Source organism: Miscanthus floridulus, chromosome 14 (genome assembly GCF_019320115.1).
Source record: "Miscanthus floridulus cultivar M001 chromosome 14, ASM1932011v1, whole genome shotgun sequence".
NCBI classification, from domain to species: Eukaryota; Viridiplantae; Streptophyta; class Magnoliopsida; order Poales; family Poaceae; genus Miscanthus; species Miscanthus floridulus.
Window position 1 is genome coordinate 12,506,263 of NC_089593.1, and position 15,990 is coordinate 12,522,252.

At 44.3% G+C, this 15,990-nt stretch overlaps 1 protein-coding gene across 1 annotated transcript; it reads right to left on the reverse strand.

The window, feature by feature from the left end:
• Positions 1-8,741: 8,741 nt before the first annotated feature.
• On the reverse strand, positions 8,742-14,019 carry LOC136503057 (uncharacterized). The gene is made up of 12 exons (XM_066498257.1): positions 13,989-14,019; positions 13,822-13,887; positions 13,565-13,738; positions 13,258-13,392; positions 12,151-12,290; positions 11,117-11,203; positions 10,855-10,980; positions 10,209-10,358; positions 9,707-9,805; positions 9,307-9,480; positions 9,141-9,220; positions 8,742-8,796 (listed from the first exon to the last, which is right to left on the reverse strand). The coding sequence occupies exons 1-12, from the start codon at positions 14,017-14,019 to the stop codon at positions 8,742-8,744; spliced, it is 1,317 nt and encodes a 438-aa protein (XP_066354354.1).
• Positions 14,020-15,990: the final 1,971 nt, after the last annotated feature.

The window sequence follows — 15,990 nt, forward strand, 5'->3', positions numbered from 1 at the left end:
TTTTCATGTTTGGTTGTGTAGCTTACCTAAGGAAAAACAATAGAGTGCGTGATTGGATTTATGATAGATAGTCGTACTATTAAGAGGGGTGATCTCATGGCTAATGCGGTTATCTAAGTGCCACTAGGTGATTTAACTCCATGCATGTGCATTAGGACCTAGTGAGTGCTAACATCCCTTGAAAACTTGTTTGAAAAATGCTAATTCACATGCACAAGTATTGGAAACCTGTTGGAGTTAACACTTTTGCACAAGGGATGAAGAAGAGAAGATAAGAAGGAGCTCTGCCTACATCGGACGCTGAAGACGCAGGCATCGGACGATAAGTGTTATCGTCCGGTGGCAAACCCTGGGTGCAAGGCAGCTGCGACAGAGGCATCGGACACTAAGTGTTTGCGTCCGATGTACTTTGGCTGCTCTCTGTCTCTGGGAATAATTCCTCGGACTCTATGCGAAGGCATCGGACGATAACGGAGACATGCTTCGGTCGCGGTGACAACACAATTCATATGCTGACCAGGCGGGTCAAAGAGCATCGGACAATAGTTAGCGTCTGATGGGGGTCCTTGGACGTGTCCGATGTGTCTGGGAGCTCTCTGGATGCTCTTGGGATCGCATCGGACGATGCGGACAGTTGCGTCCAATGATGCATCAGATGCTGGCGATTAGGGCGCGTAGAGAGCTAGCCGTTGGGCGCCAACGACTATCTTCAAACATCTAGTACACGTGTCTTCGTGCGGTGCATCAGAAGCTGGTGCGTAGCGTCCGATGCCCCCGAGTTAGCGTCCAATGTGGACGCGGAAAGTGGGATGAGGGGCCAACGGCTATTTTAGCTTTGGGGGCTGTATAAATAGGCCTTGGCCAGCTCTTGTTCACTCTCTTGGCTCTCTAACTGATTGATACACCTTGTGAGCATACTCCCACGCCTCCCACTCATCTAGCTTGTGATTTGTTCATCCAAAGTGAGATTGGGAGTGATCTTAGTGCGTTTGCTTAGAGTTTGAGCACCTAGTGGCACTAGTGATCGTGTGAGTTGCGGGTTTGCTTGTTACTCTTGGTGGTTGCTGCCACCTAGATGGCTTGGAGCAGCGGTGGAGGATTGGCACGTGTTGGTGATTGTTCGTGGCCATCTTCAGTGATTTGTGAGGGGTTCTTGACCTTAGTCCCGCGGAAGTCTGCGAAAAGGTACTCTAGTAAATTCTTCGTGATGTTGAGTGCCCTCATTTGTGTTGGTTCTTACGGCGCCCAAGTGTTGGGCTAGGCGTGGTGCCTATTAGCGCGTGAGCCACCAAGTGAACCGGCCGTCACAACGGGGACTAGCTTGCCGGCAAGCAAGTGAACCTCAGGATAAATCATTGTGTCATCAAATTGGTATTCTTGATTGATTTGTCTTTTGGTATTCTCATCGGACTCTTGCCAGATTCGGTATATCACTCTACTCCCTTTGTGCATTACTTTCCTTACTTTACTTGTGTAGTGGTAGTAGTTGTTTGTTAGAGCTAGTTAGTAGTAATTATCTGTAGTTAATTTTCTTGCTAGCTCACACTAGAGGTAGAAGTAGCAACCTAGCTCGAGTGACATAGAGATCATAGCAACTAGTATTTGGTAGGTGGCATGCGACACTTTGTAGAGCTAGAGAAAAACTCACTTTGTGCCTTTTATTTTACTAACATATTTGCTCTAGTGATTTTGTCGAAACTTTATTAGGCTATTCACCTCCCCCTCTAGCCATTTAGGACCTTTTCAATCGAGTAGTGGAGGGAGAGACCGAAGAGAGAAGAGGAGACCCTGGATATGGCCGCCATAAGGAGAGGAGGAGACGGGGCTTGTCCACATCTACCCGCCATGTCATACGGCGGCGGCGGCCGCCGCTGATGCAGCCGGATCTGCTCGCCACACGGAGAGGATATCCATTGCTGTCGCACCGAGAGCCACATTTGCCACTGCCATGTCCATGGCCCGCAACCTCCTCCTCATCCCTTGTGCGGTGCACGAGATCCACCGCCGCTGAGAGAGACGACGGGGAGGTGCGGGGCCTCACGTCGGCTGTTGCATCAGTGAATGGGGTGGCGATAGGGAGACAGAGGGAGTGTGAAAGACGGAGGGAGAGGAAGGGAGGGTGGAAGACGGAGGAGAGAGAGGAAGTGTGGAAGGCATCGCGCAGGGTAAGTAAGGGTGTAAGACGGAGTGAGACGGCTGAAGTTGGCTAAGTGCTTAATGCGACTCTATATTAGGGTTTTTAATGGGCCAGAAGGCGGACCTCTTATGAGGCCTACCTCTATAATTGATTTATGGAAATAATCTTTTATTTGGTGCCTCCAAAAATGGTTTGTTCGCTTGCAAAATACATTGGATATTTTAAGAGACACATAGATTTGTGTTTGCTAACCCTGTTAATCCTAGGGGCCTATCTCCCAATTTTTTTTAATAGTGACTGTCCTCGTTGGCAAGCGTCCAAGAGGGGGGTGCAGCGTCAGCGGCATGTTCCCCATATTCTTCCCAAAGATTGCTTTTATACCTCAACCGACGTCGCCTCCATTCCACGGCTTCTAGTCTTGCTCTGCTCCACATGTAAGATTGCTCGAATCAAATCATGATGTTCATATGTACCATCAATTGATTTAGTGTCCCTAGCGACCCCTCCTTACCCATATGTCCGACGAGGTAGCAAGCATGCAACACATGGCAGTTAAGGCCATGTTTGGCAGGGCTTTCTCCGACTCTAGCTCCATACTACAATACCAGAGGAGCCAGAGCCGGAGGAGCCACAAAACATGGTTTTTTCGAGCTCTCAATTCATTTTGTGAGGGGAGAGAAAAATGCATGTGAATAGTTCTGCTACAGCCCTGTTCTAGATGGAGCCAGAGCCACAAGAAGCTATACTCTTCGGGCTCACAGTTCAGTTCATGAGGAGAGAGAGAAAAACGCATGTGAATAGTGTTGCTACAACTGCTATTGTAGGAGGAGCCCGAGCCTCAAGAACCTAGATCAAACAAGCTCTAAGTATCCCTTTGTAATATATTAGGAACAAGGAACCACTCTACCTACTTATCTCATTCCCCACTCACCCCAGCGATGAACCCTTCAGATCCGCTTCATCCCCGACCAATTCGTCCTTGCCAGATTCAAATCTACAACCTCCTCTACCAGATCTACATGTCGATGTGTTGGGCTCAGCCTGTCGTGCCATGAACTCCGTGTTTCAACACTCGTCGCCTCCTGACCAGGCCCGACAACCCGTCCCATAGTCACCGCCACTCAGGAACGGTTGTCCACCTCCCTTTCCCAGTCACTCTTACGCCCCTCTCTTGGGGCGTCGCTCTTCTCCTAGGAGCAACCTCCTTTTTGGCCGCCACGATGGCCCCGACGTCCACCAAGGCCTCCTCCATGGCCTTTAGCAAGTCCCCCTTTTTCGTCTTCCACTCTGTCGCGCATTTCTACCCACCCTGTAGCTTCACCAGCCTCCTAGTGTCGCCAACGTTCAGCGATGACTCGTCCGACAGTGTCGAGGCTCCATTCAAGGGGTCGGTGGACCATCATTCTCGTTCTGGACTCGGGCCAAGGATGATGATGTTTTCTATTAGCGAGGCCTGTGGTTGCAGGATATCTCTGGAGCCTGATCACGGTGGGGGACCGATGTTCCAACCTGCTTCTACCTCCAAGTCGGCTAGGTCATCTTCCCCAACTTCAGCTGACAGTTGGTGCCAAAGTTGGTCGTTGGAGGGCACGCTCAAGTTTGGTCATACGAATGTCTTGACGTGCATACCCTGCGTTTGGAGGTCATACGTTTCAACACTTAGGGTGGTGTGAGCCAAGCATGAACGGACAGTACCGTCCTTCATCTTGAAGTCTGTGATGGAGACAGGTCCAAACCCCATGCTACTCGTGGCAGACTTGTGTCGATTGTCGTGTAAAAGTGGGATTGGGCAGCGTGGGCGACACTGACTTGCAGGACTTCCTCGGCTCCATCATGTTGCCACTTTAGAGCCGCTGTGGAATTGCTAATCAATAAAGATCAAGGTAGTGTTTGGGTGACTAAAATTTAGAAAATGTGTCGGAAGAATGTTGTATAGGGTGTTCGGATATCAATAAAAAAGTAAATTACATAATCTGTCAGTACTTCATGAGACGAATTTTTTAAGCCTAATTAATCCGTCATTAGCACATGTTTACTGTAGCACCATTATCAAATCATGAATTAATTAGGTTTAAAAGATTCATCTCGCAAATTAGTCGTAAACTATACAATTAGTTTCGTAATTAGTCTATATTTAATACTCCATGTATATATATCTGATCGATGGCACAGCGACTACCAAACACCGCCTACTACACGCGTAGATGTACGGCACGCACCGTCACTGTTACCCCTGTTCATGCCTGCCCATGTAGAGATACCAGAAGTTTCCAGCTCCCTCTCGGAGTCCCGTTCCTCTTTTCTTCTGTAATAATAAAAAAAAAACAGAATCCTCCATCCAACTCGCCACGCATGCGCCTCACCCAGGCGACGCTCGCCTTCGGCGCCGGTGCCGCGTACAGGGCTGCCGGGCGTCTCCGCCGCTGCCGTCTTCGGCCCCAACCCGCGCCTGCTGGTGCGGACCTCTCTCTGCGCTCACTCCGCTTCTGCGCATCCCTGCGGTAACGACGACTAATGGGCGACCAGCGTGCCGCCGTACGCCGGGTGCCCTCTCGACAGGACCTTCTTTGGCGACGAACGCCCACCAGGTATGCCCACCCCTTCTGCTGCGCGAAAGCTGGCCACCCAAACCCTAACCGATGCACCTATGCTATTGAACTGTTTCTAATAGGCCCTCATCTGATTACTGAATTTACAAGTGTGTTATGCCTACTACCAACTTCGATTTTATTTTTTGTCCAAAAATCATCGACCATGCATGCGTGTGAGTTTACAGAGGTCCCTAGCTCAATCAGGCTACCGCCTGGTATTTTACTTTTTTTTTTGGCATCAAAATTGATGGATTTTACATCTTCCTCTGTTGCATTGTGATGAGAAATGGCCTGACCTTTCAGATGTGTCAACTCCATAGTTGACAGTGGTGTCCATGAATATGTCCTGGATTTTCGTTTTTCTTGATGTAGCTCTTTGCTTATTGACGTGTTCTACGTAGTTTATTGTGGACAGTAGTTTGCTAGTTGCCAAATTATAAACAGAGAAAATCAATGACAAGTTTGGCATTCCCCGTTTCTAGCTTATGGCTGTTCTTGTATCGAAGGTGCTTTCTGCATGCGAGCACAAAAGGCAGTCTACAACCAGTCAATCAGGCTGATATGGGCTGATTCGAGCACTGTAGCAGTAGGAGCAGACCAGCAGAAATCAGGCTGATATGGGCTGATTCAAGCACGGTAGCAGTAGCAGACCAGCCGAAATCAAAAGTGGAGCAGCCGAACGAGCTAACCTCAGCATAGTCTGTACTAGGAAGATATTTAACAAATCTACCTATCGCCACTTCCATGCACAACAAAGAGGGTAAAACTCTTAGTAGTTCAACACCAATGTCATTCAAAAGTTTTATTCTGTTTTTGCTTTTCGCTCAGTAGAAATTATACCACTCACTTATTCAGAAGTACGATTGCATCTAAAAAGTGCATGGAGGTATTGACAGAACAGTCTATTCATCGAATTATGTTAACAGGGCTTTTACCATGTGCCTCAAATCAAATAGCCGAACTGCGTTCTTTTCTTACATTCTTTTTCCTATATGTTTGTGTTGGATTTATTATGGGCTAGGCCCATTTATATATCTAATAAATCAATAACGCTATGGCTTGTAATTGTGGGTATTATTATTTGTACCGGATTGGAAGTTAAAAAGACGTTGACTCAACTTAAATGATTGGAATTGATCCGTCTAATTTGAGAAGTTGAGAAACGGACAAAGGCGTGCCACGCGCGCGCGCCGCCGCCGGCCGGGCCGGGCGTGGCGTGGCGTGTTAACTTTTTAGCACCCACTAACCACGGGAGTTTTCAACTCCAAGCCGGCCTGACTCCTGATCTCCCGGGGGGGTCTTTCTGTCTTCCCGGCGCATGCCTCCGAGGCCTCTCGGCTTCCCCTGCTAGTCTTCCAACTCCAGTTAAAGAGAGAACACATTCCGGAAACACAATTCAGTTGCTCGATGGCTTTCCTCATCTCGTAACTCTGCGCGCACGGAGAAGCGAGAGGGCAGTTGCCTCCGAAGCCCTTGTCGTTCGGGACCTTGCTCGGGGGATCGGCAATTAGGTTTTTGGGGAGCGTCTACGCGACTGCCCAAGAGTCTCCGTCTCCGAACGTCGTCTTCTTCCCGATCGCCGGCGTCTCCTTCCTCGAGGAAACATTTTCTTCTCCTACAGCATGTCGAATGCTGGAACTTCGGAATTGCGGACGGGAGGGTATGATCGTTTCATCTTCTCTCTGTTTTACTTTCTACATGTTTCAGCAATTCATATGTGTTGTTCCATATGTTGCCATCAGTTTGTTTCATATGTCTAGTCTTGCCATTTTATAAGATGTCGTATGTCTGTTTCTGCCAAATATATGCTCTGCGTATGTGTTTTCTTTTTACAGTCATGTTACTTCATATGTAGCCTTATGCTTGTTGCAAATATGAGATGTATATCATGCCAGTTTCTCTCTGTTATGATTCATGAATCAAGTTCACATGTTTTTGATCTTCATATGTTTCACATGATACATGATCTAGCATGTATTTTCACCATGGATATAATCGATATCATGATTTCAATGATTAATATTTTTTTATATGTCATCATCATGCTGTTAAATTATGGAATTAAAATAACATGGAAATTGCCTATTATTCTAACAATCCAAAAACCTAATTTTAGGCATTTTTCTGTCAGAGGTTTTGCTGCTGTGTTAAAGCCTGATCCTTTTTTATGCTAAAAACTTCTTGATCTGGATAGCTAAGATGGAATTGTGGCTCACTGCAATGTCATGTTATCATGTCTCTGAGGGCAAACCTGCGAACTTGCCTCCTGAGGATGAGGCTAATTTAAGGCTGATGACAACCTCTTTCGAGGTGCAGTGATTAGCGCACTTGATCTAAAATTCTAGAAAAGCTATATCATCCTTCCTACAGGGAAAGAGCTATGGGATGCACTTGTGGGAAAGTTTGGAGTTACCAATGCTGGTAGCGAGCTGTACCTCATGGAGTAGCTGTATGACTACAAGATGGTTGAGAACCGATCTGTAGTGGAACAGGCTCATGAGATTCAGGCACTAGCTAAGGAACTTGAGCTCTTTCCATGTGTCTTACCTGACAAGTTTGTGGCTGGCGGTATAATCGCCAAGTTACCACCTTCTTGGAAGGACTTTGCTACCTCACTCAAACATAAGAGACAGGAGTTCAATGTTGAAGAGCTCATTGGTACTCTTGATGTTGAGCAGAGAGCGAGAGCAAAAGACAATGGAAAGAGTGTTGAGATCTCTACTGCTAATGTGGTACAGAAGAGAAACTCTGGATTCCGCAAGTATAAAAAGAAGAAAAACCAGAACAAGCAAGAGAACACAACTAAGCCTGTTCAAACAGCACAGTTTAAAAAGAAGAACAACAACAAGAGAGATGGAGGCTGCTTTGTTTGTGGCAGTGAACAGCACTGGGCAAGTGAGTGTCCTGAGCGCAAGTTCAAGCAGGAAAAGAAATCAGCAAATGTTGTCACTACTGATATTGGAGAAGGAGCAACTGGGTATGGTAATTCTTTACCCCCGACGCAGCCACGGCCCGGGAGTAGACCTTTACTCCCGGTTGGAGACACCAACCGGGAGTAAAAGTCTACCTTTAGTCCCGGTTGGTGGTTCCAACCGGGACTAAAGGTCCCTGCCACCTCTGTGTGGCGTAGTAGCCGTTGGGCAGGGACCTTTAGTCCCGGTTGGTGGCTCCAACCGGGACTAAAGGTCTCTCTAGTCCCGGGCGCAAAAAATGCCGGGACTAGAGCCCATTTTGGTCGAGGATCAAATGTCTGTTCTCTACTAGTGCGTGTTTGGTTGGATGGATGGGGCGAGCCATTTTTCTGTTTGGTTGGATGGATATCTGTTGGACGGGGCAAGACAGTGCGAGTCATTTTTCTGTTTGGTTGGATAGACGAGGATAGCCATGCTAATTATATCATACGGGACTCACTTGTCATTTATTTATTTATTGTCAAAACATAACCATGTGAGATCTTATTTTTTGTAGATTTAATTAAAACAGGTATAATGATATAATCGTGTCACAAATTAGATAAATGGTTTAGGAGATAAAATCATTTCACGGTTGCATGCAACCATTGATTGTTGCTGCCACGTGAGCAAGACCCATGCCATGCAACGGTGGATGCGCTTGTCCCCCAATTTTTTGGTGGCCACGGTATCTAGGATCTTATGAGAATATTTTATGTTCTACATATCCATGTCTAGTTTATGCATCCAACCAAACAACACTCATCCATGGATGTCCATGTCACATCCATTGATATCTATGGAACCAAACACCATACAAAAACAGATACCCCTCAAGTCTTAAAACAGTATTCCCAACTTAAAACATCCAACAATCAGTATTTGCAAACATATATATGTTGCCACCCAGAATACTTCGTAAAAGAAGAAACTTGGTAAAATGTTCGGAACGTAACTGATAGCTAATGTGAAGAAATATATCTGGTAACTGCATAGTAAGCCGGACCCCAGTGCAAAGCAGGCAGACCTAGTCTTCATAATATTCTTTTGGGCAATGGACATTTATTCCGAGAGCTTTGTTTTGCCACGAGATATCGTCGAGGAGTTCAAAGACTCTCTGCATAATCAAACTAGGTCAATAATCACAATAGTGTCACACAAAGTGGGCTGACTTAATTAGCAATACGCATGTGGATTATTCAATCATCTAACTCAAATCCAACTAAATAATGAGCCACCATCCATATGATGATATGAATTTAATTAACCTAACCGATATAAATCTATGTGCGTGTGTTCCAATATGAAACTATAGATGAGGATGAGACTATATAACTACGACATGCAGAGGGGGGGGGGGGGGGGGGGGGGGGGGTTAATAAAAGCAGTAAGGGTAAGGTTTGATTTGTGACAACCTAAGATCATCATCAGAACAAACGATAAAGAGCATGGGATAGGCACCGAAGTGCGTTCTCCAATTCAGCATTAGCGGGGTCCAACTTCAGACCATCAAGAAACGCATCACAAGCCTTTTCATAGTCCTGAACAGTGTTTAATTTGCCGTGTCATCAGAGAAATGGATTTGCTACAGCAACATAAGCGCCATAAGTACAAACGCTTAACTCACGTTCAAGAGCATATGAGCAGCGCCTTGCCGGTAGCAAGCTTTTGGCCAATAAGGCTGCATAACCCTACAAGCATCAGCATCAACCAAAGCCTTCTCTCCTTCACCCATTTTAATAAAGCAAAGGCTCCTATTCGAAAACAATGTCGCATGACCAGAATCGGCGTTCATTATAGCCTATACCATATCAAACCAACAATTACCACATAAATATATGCTAATTCCACCACTTAAACATGCATGGCTGTACTTTTTCCTAATGACAGTACTACAAAAATTGGCACAGTTGTCCATTCCCCATTTTGAATTTTTAGTATATATAGTTTCAAACTGGTGCTAGTCACAAGACTGAGTTAATGTTCCAAGGAGTGGAGATAGACGAGCAGGGTGCAACATATACCACGGAGTAGAATTTTACTGCGGTAGAATAATCTTTTTTCTTGTATGCCTTGTTTCCTTCTAACTTCAAATCGGCCAGATTCATTTTGTACACTGGGTCATCCTGAAAAAAAGAGAGGACATAAATAGTATACTGAAAGCTGACAGGTTTGAGTTTCAAGGAGACAGTGACCAGATCACAACTTATCAATTGTCCAAAATGAAGACATAAAAAATTGAATAAATATGATAAATATATTGAGATAAAAAATACGCTAAAAATGGACCATCATCCCATTTATGCTATAGAATATTAACTATTGATGAGTTCAGTTACTTGTTATTTCGGAAACAATTGCAGTGTATTTCACAAATACAACTGATGGCAACATGAGTCACAAATTTGAAATATATTCTCTCAACTTAGGGTAATTTATCAAAGAATTTGCAGAATAGGAAACCCTCTTGTGAAGAATTTGATCATGATAGCATAATCTTTAATGTGACAAACAAGGTTTAGCCTGTACCTGATCTGTTGGTATTGATTTGACATATGCAAGTACCCCATCAACACTCCAGTCATGCACAGATGGGATACGAGCTGTTACGGGCAAAAGGATCTCAACATCTTTCCGTCTATTTTCAAACGCTGCAATTTCTATTGGCAGGTGTCCAGACTGTTGCAAATGACACAAAGCTATGTTTACTTGCAGAGCAGTGCAAATAGGCATAATAATATGAACATCTACCAAAAGCTGCTATGGAAAATGGAGACATTGATATTAGAGTTCAAGCATGTAGAAGAACCCTTAAATATGTCAGCTTTGCTAGGATAGTAGAGTAAAAAAAAGGTAGTAGTAGCTGTAGGTGCATTTAACATCTGATCCAAATTGAAGATAATAATGCCACAATTCACTGAACTAAAGTCAATTCCTGGTGAACTGTAACTGAAGAGTAACACATATAAACATGTATTCCCTTTATGTTATTGTTTATTGTAATAGCTAATTTTCTATCATTTTGCATAACCAAGTCTAGTGCAAATAACAAATATAAAAGACAAAAAAATAACCCTAAAGCCAGCTCAATACTATATAGAACAAGCCCAAGATCCATGCACATGTCTCCATGGAATCTAATAAGTAAAACTGGAAAATAAAAACTAAAACTTACATCATCAGGAACATTGGGATCAGCACCAGCCTCCAGTAAACACTCGTAAAAATCTGTTAAGCCCTCATTTGCAGCAAATATTAAGGGGGTAAACTTACAAGCGCCTTTTGTCACATCAGCACCAGCCTGATACAGAAAATATCACAGATACCTCGAACCAATGCAAGCGTTTATTACCTTTAATCAGATGCTTGGTGGACATTAGTGTTTCCTTCAAAAAGAGAGCGTAAATTCAAATAGGTGTAAGAAAAATGATTATTACCTTAATCAGAAGCTTGACACAGCTCAATGAGCGAGCACAGAGGGCAGTTAACAAAGGAGTAAAAATGGTGTACAATTCTTTGTTGCACTGTCAAAAAGTACAAATATTAGTATTTCGTGCGAATCGAATATGGTGTGAAACTTATCTAACATCTTTTAGCGTACATTGCCAAAGCGTCACTATGGTGAACAGTCATCACTGGTGGTCAAAAACCAAAATCCCAAAACAGAATAAAAGAATGGTATGAAATTAGGCAAATATCATACAGAAATCAAAGAACAGTTCATTATGTGCTGTGGAGGGAACAACTAAAAGAAACCCTGCCAGTTTGGTTCTGCAAACCCTCAAATCAATAAGGCATGATGGGAGTACTCCCTTCTTGTTCAGTAGCTACTGACGAGTCCTATGCTCAGAGTCAGTTTTCAATTTTTCAGTTCAAGTTGGTGTTGTCCTAGTCTCCTGTAGAGTCGTCAAGGTTTCCAGGTGGTTGATGCATGGTCAGTGAGTCAGTTGCTTAGTCGTGAACTAGGGACCTTCTAAGCCGGCTGTTAGTTACTTGGTCATGGCTTTTCCTTTCTAAACACTCAGTTATAAATAATAGACAACATAAGCAGAAAGGCTGAATCCTTTGCAATGCCAAACAATTGTGTGTGTCTAGTGTGTTGTGAGTGATAAACTACAAGCAGCAGCTGTGAGTTGAGAAGCTTACAAGCTTGATCCTTTTTGTATACTATGCTCATTTGTTTAACTTACCTAAGATAGATGTGCTATTGATCTATCCAAGAAGTACAAGTTTCAAACAATCCCATTAATGTTTACTCAATATGTACCGCCTAGCCATGTGGAGCAGACAAGCATTGTGATCGAAATGGAGAGAGTACTAGATTCATGGTACTAGTAAATTGCTCATAAAATGTTACTAACCTTTGTTTCATGAACAGGATGAAAATAATTTAGTGGTTGAAGACATGGGACTTGGTTAACTGTATCAGCATGTGAAAACAAGAAATTAATGTTTACGTCATAAACCTTACATCTGCATTGTAGTCCAGTAAAATCTTCATAACAGCACCCTTATTTTCCATTGCAGCAACATGCAATGGTGTCCCGCAGTAGGACACAGAATTAACATCAGCTCCTTTTGAGAGCAAGAGTTCTACAATTACACATACTCCTGTATTATAAATATAAAAGAATTAGGTTTAAACAGTAGAGTTTGTCACGTCAAATCATATATAACCAAACATGCATATTAGAGCATCAATAATGTGTTTCAAATGCTACTGAATCCAATATTAATTAGATCTAGACATATCCATATGTAGCACAACACATCAACTGGGAAACAGTAATACCATACACTCTCATTGAATAAAACAAATGATTGCAATCTATATGATTAGTGATTTTTTAGATAAAGATATGATTAGTAATAGAAACATATTGAACACTTGTTTGAGTAGATTATTTTAATTATTAGCGGTATTGCAACAAACTGTCATGATTTTCATGTGGATTATGTAACCTCGAATTGCATATTAGATCGAATAAAGAAGACAGTGATGTTTAAGCTTTTGATTCCTGCCTATATGGACCCAAACATTGAAAGAATGTCTTATATTAATTAAGGAAATCAACTATGATGGTGTGCACATTCCAAATTTTGAATTGAACCCAACTGTCATAGTGTCACAACCAGTGTTTAATTCTCTTTCCCTAAAAAGGATGCAAATTAGATCCTTTCCGGGTTTGAATTCGAGTTGAAATGTTATGAGTAAAGCTACAATTTCAAGCATTCACTAAACAAGTCAATATTAGCTGATCCCCAAGGCTTTAAAGGATGCGAGTTATTTTTACCTTGTGACCTTTTGCATACTACCACAAAGCTATGAAAAAGTCTTTCGATCTTTTGAATCTATACATAAAACCTATCTAGCTGGATTTGATATAATGAGCAGACCAATATTATTATCTCAGATTGATTTAGAGATGGTAATTAAACAATTCACATTTTGGTAAAGGAAGGAATTGGAAACAACATAACTTATATACAACCCGTGGTAGAATACAAAGTTATCAAATAATAAGTAACCACACATGAAACATAAGAAAAACGGGACGATGTATGAATGCAAAGGGACCTTTTGCAGCTGCGATATGTAGTGAGTTACACCCATGATCCACAGGCTTATTTGGATCGGCATCATGATCAAGAAGAAACCTCACAGCATCTACATTATCGTCAGAACAAACTGCATAACTGAGAGGTGTTTGACCTACGAAATCATCCAAATAAATAAAGTTTACTAAATCAAATCTTTTCATAATAAACAATAGAAATACACAGTGAGTTTTATCTATCACAACATGCCATTAAACAAATGAAATATAAATCTAAAGCTTTGAAATAACAATAGCATGTTTAGATCGTGTAGAGTAGAGTAGCACCTGACACGGCAGCAGCGTTGACGTCCATGTGAAACTCCTCGAGTAGGTAGGCACACAGCCGTGTCCTCCCGTGCATGGCGGCGACGTGTAGCGCTCCGTCGCCGAGCTCGTCCCTGACGGCCTCCACCGCCTCCCTTATCCGGCCCTTCCCGCCGTCAAGCGCGCTCGCGATCCCTGCAGAGCACGTAGCTCAAAATTAAAAGAAGACACGCGGCCGGCCCGCGCGCGAAGACGACGTACGACGTACTCTTGAAGACGCAGATCGAGGTTGCCATCGGCCGCCGCTTGGAGGAGGAGCCGCCGCTGCAGCGCGCCGCCGGGACCTGCAGGGGAGCGAGGGCAAAGCTGGTTGATTAGTTAGCTTACCGCAGGCAAGAGGGGCGCGGCGAGGGGCGGCTAGGATTTTTTGTAGAACATGGGTTACCGCAGGCGAAGGGCGCCGGCGGCAGCGCCATGGCTGGCTCCTGGCTGTTAATTAGAGAGCGTAAGTAGAGCGACGCAGGTTGGTGTGGAAGGGATTTGGACGGAAGATCGATCGAGGAGCTAGCAGTATATGTACTTGAAGTGGTGGAAGTGGAAGAGGCGGGAAAGCCAAGCGGAAGCCGAGGGGTCGTGGGCTCGTGGCAGGCGTTTCGGTCGGACCGCCGGACGGCCCCATGCTGCCATGCATGCATCAATTTGCATTGCATCGATCGTTTCCCCTCCACGTACGCCGGGCGCCTGTTCATAACTTCATATCTCCCCCTCCGCATGGACCGCATGCATGCATGGAATACGTCCATCTGCCTCCTTTCCGATTAATTATCATCTAATAGCAAAAAAAAAGATTAATTATCATCTGATTAATAATAAAAGCCACCCATCCATTATATTATTTGTCTTCCCACGTTCTCCATCTGGACTTTTCATTTATACCGAGGCCATTATTGAGAGAGGAGTATCATTTTTCCTCCATTAAGAGCAAGATCAACGAAGGGCGGGCCTGGTGCAAGCGGTAGAGTCTTACCTCCTGTGACCGGAAGGTCCCGGGTTCGAGTCGTGGTCTCCTCGCATTGCACAGGCGAGAGTAAGGCTTACCACTGACACCCTTCCCAGACCCCGCACAGAGCGGGAGCTATCTGCACTGCGTACGCCCTTTTTTTAAGAGCAAGATCAATAATAGCTAAGTGCTTGGCTATAAGCCGAGTTATAAGAGCCAAGTATACAATAGTTATCTCCTATTTGTCTATAAAAAAGTTTTTCTTTCCTATTCCTCCTCACAACACTTGCTATTTGGGTCCACCACTGCATATGCATTCGTGCCCCGCTTGTTGCTTGCATGAGAGCCAAGCTCTCATCGCTCTTCTCTCTTCTCTCCTCCACATCAGCATTAACTTGGCTATAAGCCCATTATTGTACCTGCTCTAACAGATTTCTACTTACTACGTTGACTTTTACTAGGGCCTTGGCCTGTTTGGTTGTGTAGCTTGCCTCTCTCCGATCTTCGAGAGACACCATTTGCGTGCACCAAAGTGACCACTACCCATGGTCCTCGAGTGACACTGTTTGCGTGCAGTGAAGTGACCACCTCGTGGCCACCCCATCTCCATTCACTACTACAGTAATGCTTAATAAAGACCGACATATTTCGTTTCTAGAGGTGGGGTGTTTGCCTGCCTCTGAAAACAAGAGCAAACAGAGGTGGGATGTGTGCCCACCTCTGGAAATCGAGGAAAAAACAGCTCCGCGCCGCCCCCTCCGCGCTGCAAACCCACATGCCGTTGTCAGCCATGGTGTGTCCCCTTCCTCACGTCCTCCTCCTTCCTCGACCCAATCTCACTGCAAACACCATGGTGCCACGATTAGGAAGACGAGATCGATGAAAGCCCTAGTTTGGTTTTGGCTAATTGATGAAACCCATTGGACTAACCCTATGCTTAAGTGTGTAGTTAAGGTAGGGTGGTCCGAGTCCAAAGTGATGGAGTTAGATGGCACTCAAGTGAAGGCGATGGCCTAGATGATGGTGATCAAGTGCTCCAACTTGGAAAAGAAGAAAGAGAAAAACAAAAGTGGTCAAGGCAAAGGTATAAGACCTAAGGACCTAAGGAAAAACAATAGAGTGCGTGATTGGATTTATGATAGATAGTCGTACTATTAAGAGGGGTGATCTCATGGCTAATGCGGTTATCTAAGTGCCACTAGGTGATTTAACTCCATGCATGTGCATTAGGACCTAGTGAGTGCTAACATCCCTTGAAAACTTGTTTGAAAAATGCTAATTCACGTGCACAAGTATTGGAAACTTGTTGGAGTTAACACTTTTGCACAAGGGATGAAGAAGAGAAGATAAGGAGGAGCTCTGCCTGCATCAGACGCTGAAGACGCAGGCATCGGACGATAAGTGTTATCATCCGGTGGCTAACCCTAGGTGCAAGGCAGCTGCGACA